Source organism: Toxorhynchites rutilus, chromosome 1 (assembly GCF_029784135.1).
Source record: "Toxorhynchites rutilus septentrionalis strain SRP chromosome 1, ASM2978413v1, whole genome shotgun sequence".
Classification (NCBI taxonomy): Eukaryota; Metazoa; Arthropoda; class Insecta; order Diptera; family Culicidae; genus Toxorhynchites; species Toxorhynchites rutilus.
Window position 1 is genome coordinate 172,661,165 of NC_073744.1, and position 17,946 is coordinate 172,679,110.

Sequence of the window (17,946 nt, forward strand, 5' to 3'; positions counted from 1 at the left end):
AATCTCTAGTCGATATCCTCTTATCGACGCGCGAATGACGCACATTTTCGGCGTCACGCTTAAAACGGTGAAAATGTCGTCTGAAGATGTACTCAACAAGCTTATTCGTGCTCCGAAAAGGCCAAAAATAAGTGATCTTCTTACGGATAAAGAATATGGTCTACTACGGTAAGCAACTCTAACATCAGTTACAGTGCATTTTTTCACATTTTCCAACATTTCAGTGCAACCTCATTCGAGAAATTCCTGAGCCACAATTTCAATGCCGATACTCTAAACAAGTTATGTTCGTCGGAAAAAGAACAGTTGCTGGAATATTATAATGATTTAGAAAGTAAGTGCAGTTTGGTATAATTCGCTTGAATTAATGAAAACTATCTGACTTAACTTTAAAGAGAAATTTGAACGTAACAAGAAACGTATCTTCCGTAAAGTGGGCGGTCCCACTCTATCGAGCGAACCAAAAATCGTCGTTCGCAATGTCCCAGCACCAAATGTTGCTGAACCGCTACAGCTTGCGATTCCTCCGATTCAATCCGCAGAAGAAGAAGAAAGATTACAATCGGTCATTCAAAATATCGAGGGCATGATGATCCCCGAAGAGCCACCAATTGGAGATTTGAATGTGTCAATGCCTATTCCTTTGTCGCAAGTAATGGCACCGAAGGAGCTGTTAATCGAAGAGCCTATCGTGCGATCTTCCCTCGCCGATCTTGCGACCGAGGAACTAGATCTAGGCCCACCAGGAGATGCGGGGCCTTTCCTCGGGATCGATCTCCCAATGCCGCTGGAAGATTCTCAAGTGAAGGATATGTTGATGAGAGAATTTCCCAGTTTGCGACGACTGCAAAATGTGGATAAGTTTGTGGATCTAGATGAAGCTCCTTCCACGAATTTGATGCCACCTCCAGTGCCTACAGGAATATGTGCAAGTACACCGATGGCGTCATCTACGTTGAGAGACATTCGTAGACGCTTGGAACACTCCCACCTTGAGGCAACCGAAATGAGTGCCATAAAAGCTCCTGCACCGGTCTCTGATACGCAGCAACGGTCCGACGAGGTTCAACAGCAGGTAATATATTGTTTTTTTTTACTGGATAAGCTATTTCACGGAAATCATTAGATTCTAGAAATTGCTGATGGTGTGACCGAGTGCCCTGTGCCAGAGTTACCAAACGTAACGACGGAGCTTACAGGTAACCATATTCAAAACGATACTGATTGCCTCAATAATGAACCTAATCTTAATATTTTATTGTCTGGATATCGGTTTTATTCAATTAGAAATTTCAGCGATGATTTGCGTGCAACCGATTTCTGACGTGGAGATTCCACACAGAAGATTGGCGAGAACTTCGAGACGTGTCGTTCCGATTCCGGACGAGACATCTTCATCGTCCAACTCCTCCGTCATTCGCCCAAAACGAGTACCGGAGCTGGTTAGAAAAGCTCCGCAATATAACGAAGCATCAATTGATCTAAAATTCCACCCGAGGAAGAATTTAAATATATACTATGACGATGATTCTGATTGCTATGACGCAGGTCGAGTGATGATTCTGGATGCCATGGCACGATATGAAAACCGCGCTGCCCACCAGCCTGGCACGTCTAACGAGATGCCTGCTACGCGCATTTCCTTGCCTATAGATACCGAACAACGCTCAGTCTTGCGCGAGTTCAGTTCATCCGGTGTGGATATTAACACTATCCAAGAACAAACCGGTCGTCAGTCCAAATTATATGTCATTCCTGAACGCCCGCCTTTGGAGAATCAACAAGCTGCGGGTTTGCCCGAACCAATTATTACGATTCCTCTGGCAGGAAGCTCGAAACTTCCGGAAGATCCAGCAAGAGCAATACTACCCGAATCGTTGCTATTCCAGGAAATGTCATTGGTAGATACCAATCGCGAACTCGATATCGCACTGATAAACCAATCGCAGTTGCCCGATGTTTCCAACCTGGAGGTTGGAATACCGAATGTGGGTGGTGACATTGGACAGCGACAAGCCGATGCTACGGGAGAGTTACCTAATGTACCGGTTGGTGATGTCATGACTAACACACATGTTCAAAAGGTCGTGAAGCAGGTAACTCGAACAACAGTTGAAAAGCGTGCTGTAGATGAGCTCCACTTGGCACAACTCAAGATGAGAGAGGTAAGATTTTTTTAAATTCTTTATTTGAAAGGTTGTCAGCCTCCTGGGCTGGTTCGCCTCTTTATCGACGGCATTGCCGCAAGGTTTCGGAAATTTCGCGGATCATATTTGTGACAACCACATAGGAAGTGTTCGACGGAGTTGTTAACTTGGCAGTGGTCGCAGAGTAGATGGAAAAATCCTCTGTTGAATCCATGTGAGACCGAGCAGTGACCGGTCCTCAGTCTGGACAGGATTCGTTGTTCTCTCATTCTTCTCTCGTTGTTGAACCTGACAGTCGAGCCCTAGATTTTTATAAGAAACTGTCCTCTCTCTGCTAAGCATCTTAGACGTAAAATAGTCAAAAAACGAGCTACGACTGACTCTCGGACTAGCAAGTTGTCAAATAAGTAAAGAAAACATAGAAACATCATGGTGAAAAGTACGAGTTAAAAACACGAGTTACGAATTGATAGACAATTATTTCTAAATTTATTATACTAGCCAAAATAATATTTACAAGCAAATTTATTGGGCTACTAGCTGACCCGGCAAACATCGTCCCGCCAAAAATTTATGTTCATTGTTCATTGATTGATTTTCTAATCTACCCTTTAAAATTGCCTTTTACTATAAAATTCCTAGTACTTCTACCAAAACTCGTCATTATAATATCAGATTATTTTCAGACACAATTCTCGTTCAAGATTTTTCAACCACTTGCAAATAACATGTTTCTCCGTTACATGGAATAAATGTTTGATACAGAAAATATGGACAGTCCTAAAACGGACAATTCCTTTCTCGAGTTTTGCTCTTATCAACACATTCGGCGATCCATTTTTGTTTATATAGATAGAAGACTATATAGGAGTGCGTTTTATCACATTAAAGTCCATTTCCACTTTCGAACGAATATCAATTTCGTTAGCGCAAACATCAAATGGACTAACAACGCTGGTCAATATGTAATTGTAGAACATATGCGAATGAAATTTTTCGAATTTTCCAATTTTCCTTCACAGTTTTTCGAAAATTTTCAATTGTCATGTGTGGTTGGAATACAGTAGAACCCCGATTATTCGAGAAATAGTCGGGCTAGATCAACGCGTATATTTCAAAAAAAAAGATATTTTAGCATGAAAGCTATGTTTTACCAATACAGAAATTACACTCACTGACAAATTACGGGAAGGTTATAGAATTACTAGGGAACTTGCATTCGCGGATAATCCGCACCGCGGATAATCGATGTTCTACTGTATGTGCATTATTATTATGGGACCCCCTCTCCACTTCAGAGGAGGGAGGAGTGTCATACCATCATAGAAACATTTCTCGTACCCTAAAATCCTCACATCCCAAATTTGGCTCCATTTGCTTGATTAGTTCTCGAGCTATACAGAAGTTTGTGTTTCATTTGTATGGCAACTTCCCCTTAGAGAGGGTGAGGAGTGTCGAACAACCATAGAAACGTTTATCGAACCCTAAAACCTATATATGCCAAGTTTGATTCCATTTGCTTGATTAGTTCTCGAGTTATTCAGAGCTCGAGAACTTAGAGAGGGGGCAGAGTTCTCGAACTATCATAAAGACCATCCCCAATCCCAAAAACCCCTACATACCAATTTTCATGTCGATCGGTTCCGTAGTTTCCGAGTTCATAAGAATCAGACAGACAGGCAGACAGAAATCCATTTTTATATATATATATATACTAGCTGACCCGGCAAACTTCGTCCCGCAGAAAAATTATTTTTCGTTGTCACATCCACGTTTTTTACTAAGCGCACTTTTATGGGTCCAACCGCAGAACTGTTCATTGATTGATCTTCTAATATCTCCGTTAAAATTACCTTTTACTACGAAATTCCTAGTAATTCTACCAAAACTACCAAATATCAGATTATTTTCAGACACAATTCTCGTTCAAGATTTTGAAACCACTTGCAAATAACATGTTTCTCCATTTCATGGAATAAATGTTTGATACAGAAAATATGATAGAAAAAAGACAGTCCTAAATCGGACAATTTTATTCTCGAGTTTTGCTCTTATCAACGCATACGGCGATCTATTTTTATTTATATAGATAGAAGACTATATAGGAGTGCGTTTTATCACATTAAAATCCATTTCCACTTTCGAACGAAGACCAATGTCGATAGCGCAATCAAATGGACTAGCAACACTTGTAATGCTCCCGTGGCCGAGTGGTTAGCGTCATAACTAACATGCCGGGTGTTCGGGTTCGATTCCCGTTCTGGTTAGGGGAATTTTTCGTCAAAGAAATTTCCTCCGACTTGCACTGTGATCACGCGTATTCTAGAGCTTGCCACTCAGAATGCATTCAAGGCGTGTTATTTGGCATAGAAATCTCAACTAAGTACTAATAAAAATGACGCAAGTAATACTACGTTGAGACGGCGAAGTTCCTCTAGGAACGTTAGTGCCATTGAAGAAGAAGAAGAAGAACACTTGTAATTGTAGTACATATGCGGAATAAAATTTTCTGAATTTTCCCATTTTCCTTCAGAGTCCGATTTTTTTTAAATTGTTATGTTTGGTTGGAATATGTTTGGTTGAAACATGTGTATTATTTTTATGGGACCCCCTGTAGTATTAAAATGATGTTCGGATTATTTCCTTTCTTTTTCACAGACATGTCTCTTAAATACTAGTTTACATTCATTCACTTAAACTCTACACAAACATTCCTTATTGCTATTACTGGGCGGAGCATTTCGCCAGAAGGGAAATATGGAAAGAGATAGACTGAGGACGGACAAAAATGTTAAAAGATGTTATGGGTTTTAGCCTTCCGCTTTGCTTGAGCAAGCGTGGTTTAAGTGGGTCGTAAACATAGCATCGGACACTTACGCTGTGTGGCTAAGCTAAAGTGACCAGATGGTCAGAGGTCTAACGCGGGACACAAAAAACAAAACGTTATGTGAACATAAACCATAGTTTAGCGAGTCTGAACTGATCAGTATTATTTCTTTCTGAGTATCGGCACTCAGTTGTGATTGTTCGGTGATATAGATTTTTTTACGCCCGAAAATCACTCGGTCAATCAGAGCATTTTCGCCTGGCAAGCACGATTCAAATTCTACAATTTTATTCAAATTACCGAACGGAATGCTCGAAAATTCCAATTAATTTTCATCGATTTTAGTGTCAAATGGACTAATTTCGGATGGCGATGAAAGATAATTTATAGGAATAAATTTTCTTTAAATCTTACGTTTATTAAGTCTACAACAAAAATGATTCAAGGATGTTGATTCGCAGCAGCAGCACTGTCAAGCAACTTGATTATTTTTCCATACTGCAAGCTCCACTCCACAGCGAAGGAGTTGGACATCCTGAGGCACTTGGGTTCGCCAGATATAGCCGATCTGGTATTTACAATATCAACTCTTTGTCGCTCCTTAAGCCGGGAGATTGAAGCAACCGGCCAACCGGTGGAGAAAAATCTGGCCAAAATAGACATTTTTATGCGGAAGCGTCAGACGAGACCGACCGTATCTGAGCAGCAGGCAATCACCCAGAAGGAGTAGCTTGAGGTACTGGTGAAAAATGGGTGGGTTATATCTATGATATAACCGCAAGGTTGACGTGGGACAAATTATAGCTCAGCAATAATTTGTTTGTATTGATTAAAATTTTGATTGAATGAAACAATTTCCGAATTCAATTGAATTCAATATATTTGCTTTGTGAGTAAAAAGATTGTATTGTAATGCCATGTGAGGTCAATTCATGCAATAGATTATGTTCTTCGTTACAAGTAAATTTAATGACAGTCCTTTTACGTTTGGTATGATGACATCTTGGTTTTGATGTCTGTGTTAGGCAAACACATTTCAGTCAGAACAAAAATGTCCCCGATTTGCATGTATTTGTAATGCCGATTTCCCCAGATACCTTGGTTCAGAAGTCTTTATTAGGTAAACACATTTCAGTCGGAACGATAATTCCCTTACCTGCATGAATTTGCAATGCCAATTTCCTCAGACACCTTGGTTCTGAAGTCTGTGCTGGGGAAATATTCTTCAGTCGGAACAAAAATGCCACCGACTTGCATGTATTTGCAATGCCAATTTCCCCACGCTCCATGGATTTGAAGTCTGTGTTAGGGAAACACATTTCAGTCGGAACAAAAATACCCCCGACTTTCATGTATTTGCAATGCCGATTTCTCTAACGCTGCTTGGTTTTGAAGTCTGTGTTAGGGAAACACTTTTCGGCGCGAACAAAGGTCCCCATACTATGTTTGCAATGCCGATTTCCCCAAGGCAGCTTGGTTTTGATGGCTGTGTTGGGGAAACCGTAAATCGGGCTAATCAAAACGAGCTAGTTAGGGCGTTTAGATAGCGCTTAACATTTTACGGTTTTTCAGTTGATTATCTAATGAAAAATAACATTTTATTAATTGCGATAGAAGCGTAGAAATATTCCGTATCAATTGATGCAAACATCTTTCCGATCCAATAAGAAATGTTCGAGTTATGAGCATTCGGAATCTTTCATTTTATCTTGCATGGTCTATGTTTAGGTTCTCATTTTACCCCCATATACTCCGGTTAGACGTAGTCCCACGTCAAAACTACCTTCCGGCGAAAGAAGTGAAAAACTTCTTTTCGTACTCATAATGAAAGACGAGACGTACTTGATGATAGAATTCAACGAATGGCAGGGGACCGGGTACTTTACGTTCCCCAGGTAAGCGATGACGTCGAATATATCATTCACATCAAGTTCTCGAAGAAGGTCCTTCTCTGACAGACGTGAAGGGAATGTCCAAGTCGCTCTTCTTTCGAGTCATATGGTGAACGGGGAGATATATAGTACGAAGTGCTAGCCCGAGTTGGGAAGGTGATGTGGTCTTTATGCTGAACCTGCGATCAGCCCATTATGCCAAAAGATCACTGGAGGATGGATCGGCTGGAGATAAACATTGTCGCAAAGACCACCAACCTTCCCAGCATTCCCAAACTGCGCCCGATTGAAAACTTTTGGGCGAATGGCCAAAATAGAGAGACAGACGACCACCAAAGCCACGAAAAGGTAAAATAACACGCCGATATACATATTTTCATCGGCCATAGTACAGGTTCCGGCCAACTTCCGTAAGACCGCCCAGCGCTTCATTTACGATACTTCATCAAACAACTTTGCCTCTTCCTGTCGAGTATACACTAGTTCTTCCGGCTTATTTAAAACGTTAAGCCCTGATCGAGCTAGGGGACCAAAGATGAACTTTCCATCTGACTCACGTAATCGCCTGGGACCACACTGTGTCTAGCGCGAGAATAATGTTCGCGATTCATATTGAAAACGCTAGATGCATTCATCCTTTTTAGTGCCACCAAAACTTTCGACTAAAGAGTTATTTTAAAAATTTTGATGGATTCCAAAATAATATCCGGAGTCAAAAGCGTATTGATATTTATAATTTTTTTACTGGAAGGTTGCTTCTGTGAATTCATGAGATTTATCGGTGTGCACTGGATTTGTTTTTCATCCGACGTTCTTACGTGATTTTTCTACGCTATCTGCTCGAAATTACACAATTTTTTTTGTTGTTTTTGGGTAAATGTGAATAATGTTTGGTTCTCGGTGGTTATAATTTCGTAGTGCTACGTCAACAATGCGGTCGTAACTTGGACACCACCATTTTTTTTTGTATTGCAGCCCGTGACAGCATGGCTAACACATAATTGTGACCCCCCCTGCGGATCAATAGGAGACTTTCATTAAAATCATTTTCCAATTTTGTTGCTGTCGCTTCCAGTTGACACTCTCTAAACAAAAAGCCCAATGTCGGTGCGATGAAACCAGCTCAACGCATTAATCTTTGGGTGCATTAGAAGCGCTCTTGAAAAGTCTGCCAAACAAAAGTTTTTTTGAGGTTCATCCATTTAAGAAAATCAACATGATCAAATGGGATCAAATGGGGCGCCCATCCAGGAGACCTCATTCAGTTGTACAAAACAACGATATTATCAGTGTTAGAATATGGCAGTTTTTGCTTCCGATCAGCTGCCAGGATTCATATTCTCAAGCTGGAGAGAATACAATATCGTTGCTTGCGTATAGCCATGGGGTGTTTGCATTCGACACATACGATGAGTCTCGAAGTTTTGGCAGGAGTACCCCCGCTTACTCTTCGGTTCACAGAATTATCCTACAGATTTCTCATCCGTTGCAAGATCATGAATCCATTGGTGATTGATAACTTCGAAAATCTACTCCAACTGACTCCTCAGTCAAGTTTTATGTCTTTATACCATGAGTACCTTACCCATAAAGTGCACCCTTCACCGGGCATCTCCAACCAAGTTTGCTTCCCATACTTTTGCAATTCCTCTGTCAATTTTGATCTGTCCATGCGACAAAAGATCCATGGAATCCCAGATCATCTACGCTCCGATTATATTCCGGAGATATTTTCGGCAGAATATGGGAAAGTTAGATCTGATAAAATGTTCTTTACTGACGGTTCATGCATAAACGGGTCCACTGGCTTCGGCATCTTCAATGAAAATTCCAGTGCCTCTTTCAAACTCAAAGATCCTTGTTCCGTGTATGTCGCTGAACTGGGTGCGATATACTACGCTTTAGGGATCATTGAAACATTGCCCATCGACCATTATTTTATTTTTTCAGACAGTCTCAACTCAATAGAGGCAATCCGCTCAATGAAAGTTGATAAACGCTCATCTTATTTCCTAACATGAATAAGACATCTATGGAGTGTTTTGATCGAAAAATTATTCAAGATTACCTTAGCATGGGTTCCCTCTCATTGCTCGATTCCGGGGAATGAGAAAGCGGACTCGCTAGCTAAGGTGGGCGCTTTAGAAGGCACACTTTTTGAAAGGCAAATTGCTTATAATGAATTTTTCCACATTCCTCGTCAGGACACACTCGTTAGTTGGCAGCGCATGTGGAGTGAAGATGAGTTCGGTCGTTGGTTACACACGATTATCCCTAAGGTCTCGACGAGTGCATGGTTCAAGGGATTGAATGTAGGTCGTGATTTCATTCGCGTGATATCTCGGCTTATGTCCAATCACTACAACCTAAACGCGCATCTCTATCGCATTGGGCTCGCAGCAAACAATCTTTGTGATTGTGGCGATGGCTACCACGACATCGAGCATGTTGTCTGGTCGTGTATCCAGTTCCATGCTGCTCGCTCTCAGCTCTCTAGAGCACTAAGAGCACAAGGCAGACAATCGGATATCCCCGTCCGGGATATCTTAGGTAGCCGTGATCCTGATCTTCTGCTTCATCTATACCTGTTCCTCAGAAACGCCGATGTTAACGTTTAATGATGTTTCCTTCGTTGTGTCCCCGTTTTATATCTCTCCTATCCGACCGATAAACTTTTACTTAGTCGCGGCAATACATACACACACTCTTTACAGATACACGGGCCAAAGGTTGTGCAGTCCACTGATGATTCAACAAAAGCCAAAGGTTGTACCGCTCATGACAACTCTACACGAGCTGATGATTGCGCCGGCTAGTGACCATTCTATCCTGGATTCCTCGAGAAGACGCACCACGCTAGATATGGGGTACAGACTAGGGGGGCGTTGCTGATTAATGGTCAGCTGCATCCCAATAGGAAGTATCCCGTGTCGGGCACAGGTACAGATCATTGAAGACAGCAACATCACAATTACGAAAACACTTGTAATACTAACCTCGAGCCAACCGCGAGTAATCGGTTACATATTACTAACATAGTTATAAGGCAAACATTGTCGAAATATTGAACTCCCGGCCCCGTCAGGTTGACGCCATATGAGCCTTAATAAAAATATATATTTTGGATAAAAAAAAAAAAAAAATTGTGATATTGAAATATATTGATATCGCGGGACATTTTCTTTTCCTTTGCCAAATGCGGGACGAAATCTTACGCGGGATATTTTGTTGAAATGCGGGACTGTCCCGCGTAACGCGGGACGTCTGGTCAGTTTAGGCTAAGCGTACACGTGTTGCTACGAGTGTCGTGTTTATTTATGGTACTTGAATGTTATTCCGTCGGTCGTAAAGCGGGTGACTGATACTTTATGACTTGTGATTTAACGAGAGTTTGGGAAACTGGATAATTGAATTTCACTAAGTGTGAAATTAGATGAAACATGCGTGGGAAAGGATATTAGTTTAAGGATGATGCTACACCCCTCTCCATTCCAGAGGAGGGAGGGTCATTCCATCATAGAAACATTTCTCGTACCCTAAAACCATCACCTCCCAAATTTGGCTCCATTGCTTGATTAGCTCTCGAGTTATGCACAAGTTTGTGTTTCATTTGGATGGCAGCCCCCTTACTCTTAGAGAGGGATTGGTGAATCGAACCACCAATGAATTAGTATTGCTTCCTAAAACCTCCATATGCAAATTTTGGTTCAATTCGCTTGATTGGTTCTCGAGTTATGTTATGTGTCCGCTCTGACTGCATACTATGAGGGGTTTTCGTTGATCAATGATAACAATTTCGATCCGTTATTCCTGCTGTATGGGTGATTTTGCAAATCTGATAAATGTGATATGTAGCTTACATAATATGTAATCAAATGTAATCAATAACTCGAAATTTTCAATTTTACCCTCTGACTTAACATCGACCGTATGTTTTACGTTATAGTTAGTGTTAGTGTGAGATTTCTTTCAATATCTTCATCAAACAATTGAACTTGAATACGATTTTCACGGAGATAGTTAATAAGAGTATTTCTAACACAATTGTTGAAAAATAAGTATGATTGGTCCAATAATAAGCCCAAATGAATTATGGCCCATTTTGCCCCGGTCATATTCCCCCTATCTACCCTAAAAAGGAAAAGTCGTCATTGATAATCTCATTCAAATATTTCTCTCAATTATTTTCAGAAATATAATATTGTGAGTATGAATCGCAGGTAAATGAAGTATAACTTTAAACTGAGAACAATTATTCCCAACAGACATTCAAGCTATACCTTGCCATCCAGAAGGAGGTTGTGGGTATCAAGCGAAATATGGTATCAATGGAGCGTGTGTTGGAGCTAGCAGACCCTGGAAACTCAAAACTTCACCATTGCCAACTGTTCACCGCACTGATGACACTCAAACGTTGGTCTTTCATTGATATCTGTATGAATGAGCAGTTCAACATTCGGAACGTTGGATTATTGTAATTATTCCAATTTTATTTTGAAATGTCCTTCCTATGGTTACATTAAATTACAGTTACAGTTTCACTACAGTTTATTCACACGATTTTATGTTAATAGTACTATGTTAAAATTAAACAAAACATGTGACACCTTTATCTGGACTTTTTTTTCTAAATAGAAGTGTTTTCCTGAGTGAAAAATCTTAACCAAGGACTGAATTTCCTCAACATCAACTCAGCGCTTAACCCTTTCGGTACGAGCGTCGTCTATAGACGACATCCGCGCGATGAGCTGTGTGTACGAGCGTCGTCTTTAGACGACATTAGAGTGATACTGCACATCGATCACACCCCTATTCTGTATTTCGATCGATTCGAAATATTTCGAACGACTTGATAAAATTCCATTCTGTAATCCGTTCGAGTTGTTTTTGCATTTCGTTCGATCTGTTTCTCTACGAACATTAAATGGGCAAAACGTTCGAAATGAGGAATGCGAAATTATAACTCGAACGAAATAACGGTTTCGAACGAAGTGGAAATCCGTCGGAATACAGAATAGGGCTGATTATTTACCTTGAATAAGAAGTAGAAACAAGAAATATTGAAAATACTTATGATTTCTTGATACTTTGAGGCAAAATACACATGAATTCATAAAGCTGCTTTATTTTCAAGGGTATTGTCAGTCATCGGGAGTACACTCTGTCCAACTTCTATAAGACCAGATGATGATCTTTCTGCTTTGTGTCATTGTAAACAAACAATGCTTCAATTTATATTCTAGTGTGTAGGTATTGGTGACTACCATACATTGCATGATTTCCATATGTGTGTGTGCAAGCGCTGAGCGTAAACGAATGTGTTTGTGTTTTGAAAGTGTCAAGTTTCTATAAGACCAGCAGTGATGTCCATATCCCCTGTGAAGCGAAGAGAAAATTGATTTTTCCTACCTTCTCCGTCATCCTCAGCGAGAGCGCTCCTCTTTGTTCTACAATCACCTGGAACTATGATATGTGCGAGCGCAAGAAAATGGAAGAGCAGTTTTTTGCTGTGTTAACAATTCATGGTCGACATGTACGCGAAGGTAGGAAGACATGTGGCGTGAGGAAGAATACATTCACTTCGGAAACGCTATCATGAGCAACGCTGACACAGCGTCAGAGTCAAAATTATCCGAACGGGTTACAATTTTGCATTCTGTAATCCGTTCGACTCAAGTCCAATCGAGTTGTGCAAATGTGTATTGATTTTTTTTTAATATTGATATTTTCCAATTTTTTTACTTTACGACAAATCTATATATTACTTTTTTATTTAAATTTAACATTTAAGAGATGAAATGTCAGTTACGTTGATGAAATACATTGCATCAAGAAACATCATACAAACTTCCGTTGAAATTGTTTCATTCGTCCTTTTTATTGATCACATTGCACTATGGTCCAGGAGGTGCATTTAAATGGAAATTAGCATCTAGAGCTCGACAGTGATTCTCTAGACAAAAACTGTCTTCGACAAAGTTGTTCCATATAATAGAGCGCTAATTTTTATGTTATCAAAAATAGGGTGACCAAAATTTTCGATGAAATGAAAAATCTAACTTTCTTATCTTTATAGATAGAGGTAAACATAGTTCGACAATATTGTAGCCCTGGTTATTTTAAGTAACTTGTGGAACAATATTTCTTTCTATCTCTTCAAATAACCGATATAGCGCTTTTTCTCTAGGTTGAGTTAGGGTTACCATGAAAAAAAAGTTTTTTTTGCTCTAACTTTTATATGTAAAATTCTACATCAAAACTGTCTTTGAATGATCTTTAGAGCTTTCCAATCCACGTATTTTACGGTGCATAACTTGTATGTATCTTAATGCTACTCAAAGTTAAGTTATTGATGTTTTTTCCCTGAAAACACGACCTTTTCATTTGCTTGTCGTTCTTTTTGGGGCAAACATAATAAAAAATTATTGATAGCATGTTAAAGAGCACATTTGATTCTACATAAGGTGTAACTTCCAAAAGAGTGTTATTTTTTGTATTTGAGTAAATTAAATAATTTTTTTTCTCAGTGTATATTTTTGTCGCGTTTTAACATCAATACTCTATAACTCTTTAAGACACTATTTCGGTACAACTCATAGTTTTTGAGATAAAAATAATCAAAGATTTCTCTTACAAAAATCGATACAGGTCGGACTCGATTATCCGGAGTATTGATTTTTTTTTCACTCCGGATAATCGAGTCAAAACAATTTTTTTCTTTATTTGTTTTTTTTTGCATGTATTTTTGGTTTTTTTTTGAAAATAAAAGGGGAATTTGATTTTTGATTCATCCCCTTAAAGTCAGAAAACACCTTTCTCACATGAAAAAAAATAATTCATCCAGATTCTCTCAGGAGGTGATAGACGATCATATTTGATGAAAAAAATGCTCCTAAGCATATGTTCGAATTTCAACAATGACAGAGTTACAGAACTTTTTTTTTGTTTCGGACTCTGTTGCTTCATACTGGCTCTACATTAAAAAGTACGCTGCGGAGGATGATTCTGATACTTTCATTGGAAAGATGAGAAAATTTAGTACAGGATATAGTAGTGGAACAACTATATTAGTGAATTTTAATAACATTTTGGAAGTGAAACACTTAAAAGTTAATAATTTTAATGTGTTATTAATTTTATTATTTATATTAAACTAGATTGTTTCTATCAATTAAAATGAAGTTCTTTAACCGCTCCACAATTTGTTCTTCGATGCACAACTTCTATCTTTCTTAATTTGGCTGCAATATCGATATAAACAATTCCTGGTGAAAAATCAAGCAAAATATTCAAAAATCACGACTTTTACCCCACTGTACATGTAATAGCCACTTAAACTTCACCTTAACGTTGAAAGGTTACATTTCTTCATGAAATAAGTCATATTTGAAATCTAAAAAAAATATTTTTTTCCAAACTGAATATAATCGAGTCCAAAATTGTATATAATCAAATCACATATAATCGTGTCTGACCTGTACTGTATTCTATTAGTCAAATCATTTCATTTGATACCAATATTGAGGGGATTGCATAAAAATACATAGTCGACCATTTTGTGGCGGCGACCTATTCGAATTTATGTTGTTCATAGTGTAGTGTATACTCCAAATCAAGCCATTCAGTCATTTTTCTGCGGCGGCCAAATTGAATTTTTCAAGATCATGGAATACGCAGTTAGAATACGTAGTAGAATTAAATGTATGTTCCAAATTTCAGATCAATCATTCAACAGGAACGGGGTCAATTTCTATTAATGTGGGACAACCCAAAAAACATTCAAACATACATAGAAACAGGTCAAGCTGAATGAAACCATTCAAAAAGTAATTAGTTGTTCGAGGACTGCGGCCATTTTGAAATTGTATTTTTCATTATCTGCTATGTTCTACTAGTCGAGAATTTAGTTTTGATACCTTTTTGGGCATTTTTCATAAATAACTGTATTCTACTAGTCAAGCCCTTTCATTTGATACCCATATTGATGGGGTTGTGAAAAAAAAAAAAAAAAAAAAAAAAAATATATATATATATATATTTTTTTTTTTTTATATATGGCGCCATCTTGCGGTGGTGACCATTTTGGATTTGCATTTTTCATAAATAACTGTGTTCTACTAGCCAAGCCCTTTCATTTGATACCCATATTGATGGGGTTGTGAAAAAAAAAATATATATATATATACAGACAAATGCAGAGCTCCGACAGAGGATACAGCGCTCTGCACTTGGCGCAAGCGGAGTACCAACTCAACTGCAATCTGCAGACAGTGGAGGAGAAGATTGCAGCTTGGAAGCAGAAGGCAGTGCATGGTGCCCACCCCCATCAACTGGACCGGCCACACGTCGACAAGGCCGCATCTAATCTGTGGCTAACGCGTGGTGCACTCTCTTCAGTAGTAGAAGCCGACATGATAGCCATCCAGGACAGGATAATGCCGACGAGAAACTGCAGGCGGTACGTCTGGCATCAAGACGTTGATGACATTTGCCGGATGTGCCATCAACCAGGTGAAAACATAGAGCACATTATGGGAGGCTGTCCCGTTTTGGCCAACGCAGCCTACACCGAGCGCCACAACAACGTGGCCCGTATTGTTCATCGACAACTGGCGCTCCAATGTGCTCTACTGGAAGACAACGTACCAAACTACCGGTACCTGCCTGCACCTGTCCTGGAAAATGACCGTTTCAAGCTGTACTGGGATCGCACTGTTCTGACCGACCTCTCGATCCACCACAACCGCCCAGATATAATGGTTTACGACAAGAGCGACCGCAAAGTCACCATCATCGATGTCGCTATTCCACTGAACCAGAATCTGGAGGAGACCCACGGTCGCAAAATCTGCAAGTACCGACCATTGGCCGTGGAGCTCAAGGAACTGTGGGGGCTAAGGGAGGTCCCAAGAATTGTTCCAGTCGTTCTCTCTGGAACTGGAATTGTCCCGAAGACACTTCTGGAAGCGCTAAAGGTGTTGAACATGGAGAAGGAATTGGCCGGCATCCAAAAGTCGGTCATCCTTAGCACCTGCGCGATTGTCCGACAATTTCTCGGTCAGGACTGAAACAGCACGAGCATGCAGATACGTGCATTCCGCAGAGCCTAGTCCCCCTTTGGCATTCAGAAGCCCGGGGGCAGGTGAAAATTCTGGCTAGGTTCGCCTAGTTAAGAAGTGAGATAAGTCTGTATATATATATATATAAAATATATATTTTATATTTTTATATATTGATATATATATATATATATATATATATATATATATATATATATATATATATATATATATATATATATATATATATATATATATATATATATATATATATATATATATATATATATATATATATATATATATATATATATATATATATATATATATATGGCGCCATCTTGGATTTGGATTTTTCATAAATAACTGTGTTCTATTAGTCAAGCCCTTTCGTTTGAAACCCATTTTAGCTATTCAATATAGAATTATTATACAAATTATTCAAAATTTACGAAAATCAAAAATAAAATACTCCGGATAATCGAGTCTAAAATTCCGGATAAGTCCGACCTGTATCACCTTTTCAAAAATTACACTTGAGTCAAAAAATACCCAAATGCTGTGGAAAACTCATATTTCTTCCAACCCAAACGGGATACAAACTTTCGTTCGAATCAAAAATACAAGTTTTTAAAATCGGCACTACTTTCAACACATTTTGGCTGGTTCGTATCCTTTACTTCTATTTTTGGAAGAATGTCGGGAGTGAGAATTGATCTCGTGACCTTCAGCGTGAGAGACACGCCAGATCTCCTCCTATCGGCATTTTTAGTTCGATTTCAATTGGAGTTGCACGTAGAGTGCACTATCGACATTTTCACCGGTTTTCATGGAGGTGGTACCGGTTTGCACTTCGCTGATCCCAGAGCGTTGTTGGAACGGCCTCTGGATAGATAGGGCCCTATTATAGAAATCGAGGCGATAAGAATTTTGCTCGTTAGCTCTATTTTACTATTATAGAAATCGAGCAATTCGATAGCACCGAGCGAGTGATAGCTATCGATGCAAGTGTCATAATTTTTCGAATTGTTTGGTTCGCTTGTTTCACATCTTCAGAGAATTATTTTGTTTTGGTTTGCGTCCCTGATATTTCCCTTTGGGAAACATTTCAGAAACGCTTAGATATATGCAATTTTCAACACATGTTCGTTTGTTTTGATCAGTATTTGTTTTATGGTGCTGCCAGAATAGTCTATACAAGGTAAGTGTTCAATCCAGCATTATTTATATTAATCATGTTATAATTCACAACGCAGAACTTACTTCCAGTGCATATTTCAGTGGCTGAAAATGAGTGGACAGACAAATCACCACCACCAGTTAGAACGACTCGTTGAACCAATGAGAGCGAATGTAAACATTGCTCCAGGTATTTGTGGAGACAGTTCAAATAAAATCCCGGTTAAGGAAAAGTGGGAGGAATTCAGTGAGGATTTTAGTGCACTGAGACTATCATTGCGGCTTGGTTCAGAATGGCAGAAAGTAAGTGTTTCGTCTACGATACATAAAACTTCATAAGTAAATTTTATCATATTCTTTGAATTACCATCACCCGAATTTCCTACCTAAAAATTGCTTATTCCTGCTAGCGTACATTAGTACGTGTTATTTTAGTCAGCAATTTTCTTTTTTATTGCTATACTATACCAAACTTTCTATACCATGTGCTAAAGCTGAAATGTCTTGTAAAACTTTTTTTTTTAAATTACAGATTTGGATTGACATGAGGTGAAAGGTAAAGAAAACACTAGCACAACAAGAGAGAATTTAAGGCCACAGGCGGTGGCCCAATATAATGAAGCTATTGACGCCGCTACAACAAGAAATCGACGCTAAAACAGAATTACATGCTAAAAATTGTTTTGCTAAAAAAAAGTGGATTTCATGTGTGACTCCTTACATAATTCCATAGATTGCAGTTGTGAAAATACATGAAAAAATTCTCAAAAAAAGATTTAGTATCCTCTCTATAATGCTTTGTGAAACATTTCAAACTCGTTTTAAAATATTTCAGCACCGCC

The 17,946-nt window shown here is 39.0% G+C and overlaps 1 protein-coding gene across 1 annotated transcript in view; it reads left to right on the top strand.

The window, feature by feature from the left end:
* The window catches only part of LOC129761593 (uncharacterized), a 19,634-nt gene continuing 1,688 nt past the window's right edge, over positions 1–17,946 (top strand). The window contains exons 1-7 of the mRNA XM_055759328.1: positions 1–168; positions 225–334; positions 396–1,075; positions 1,127–1,199; positions 1,288–2,165; positions 11,058–11,069; positions 11,132–11,340. Coding sequence (XP_055615303.1) covers positions 35–168; positions 225–334; positions 396–1,075; positions 1,127–1,199; positions 1,288–2,165; positions 11,058–11,069; positions 11,132–11,340 — 2,096 coding nt within the window. The 5' untranslated portion in view covers positions 1–34. The remainder of the gene's footprint in view (positions 169–224; positions 335–395; positions 1,076–1,126; positions 1,200–1,287; positions 2,166–11,057; positions 11,070–11,131; positions 11,341–17,946) is intronic.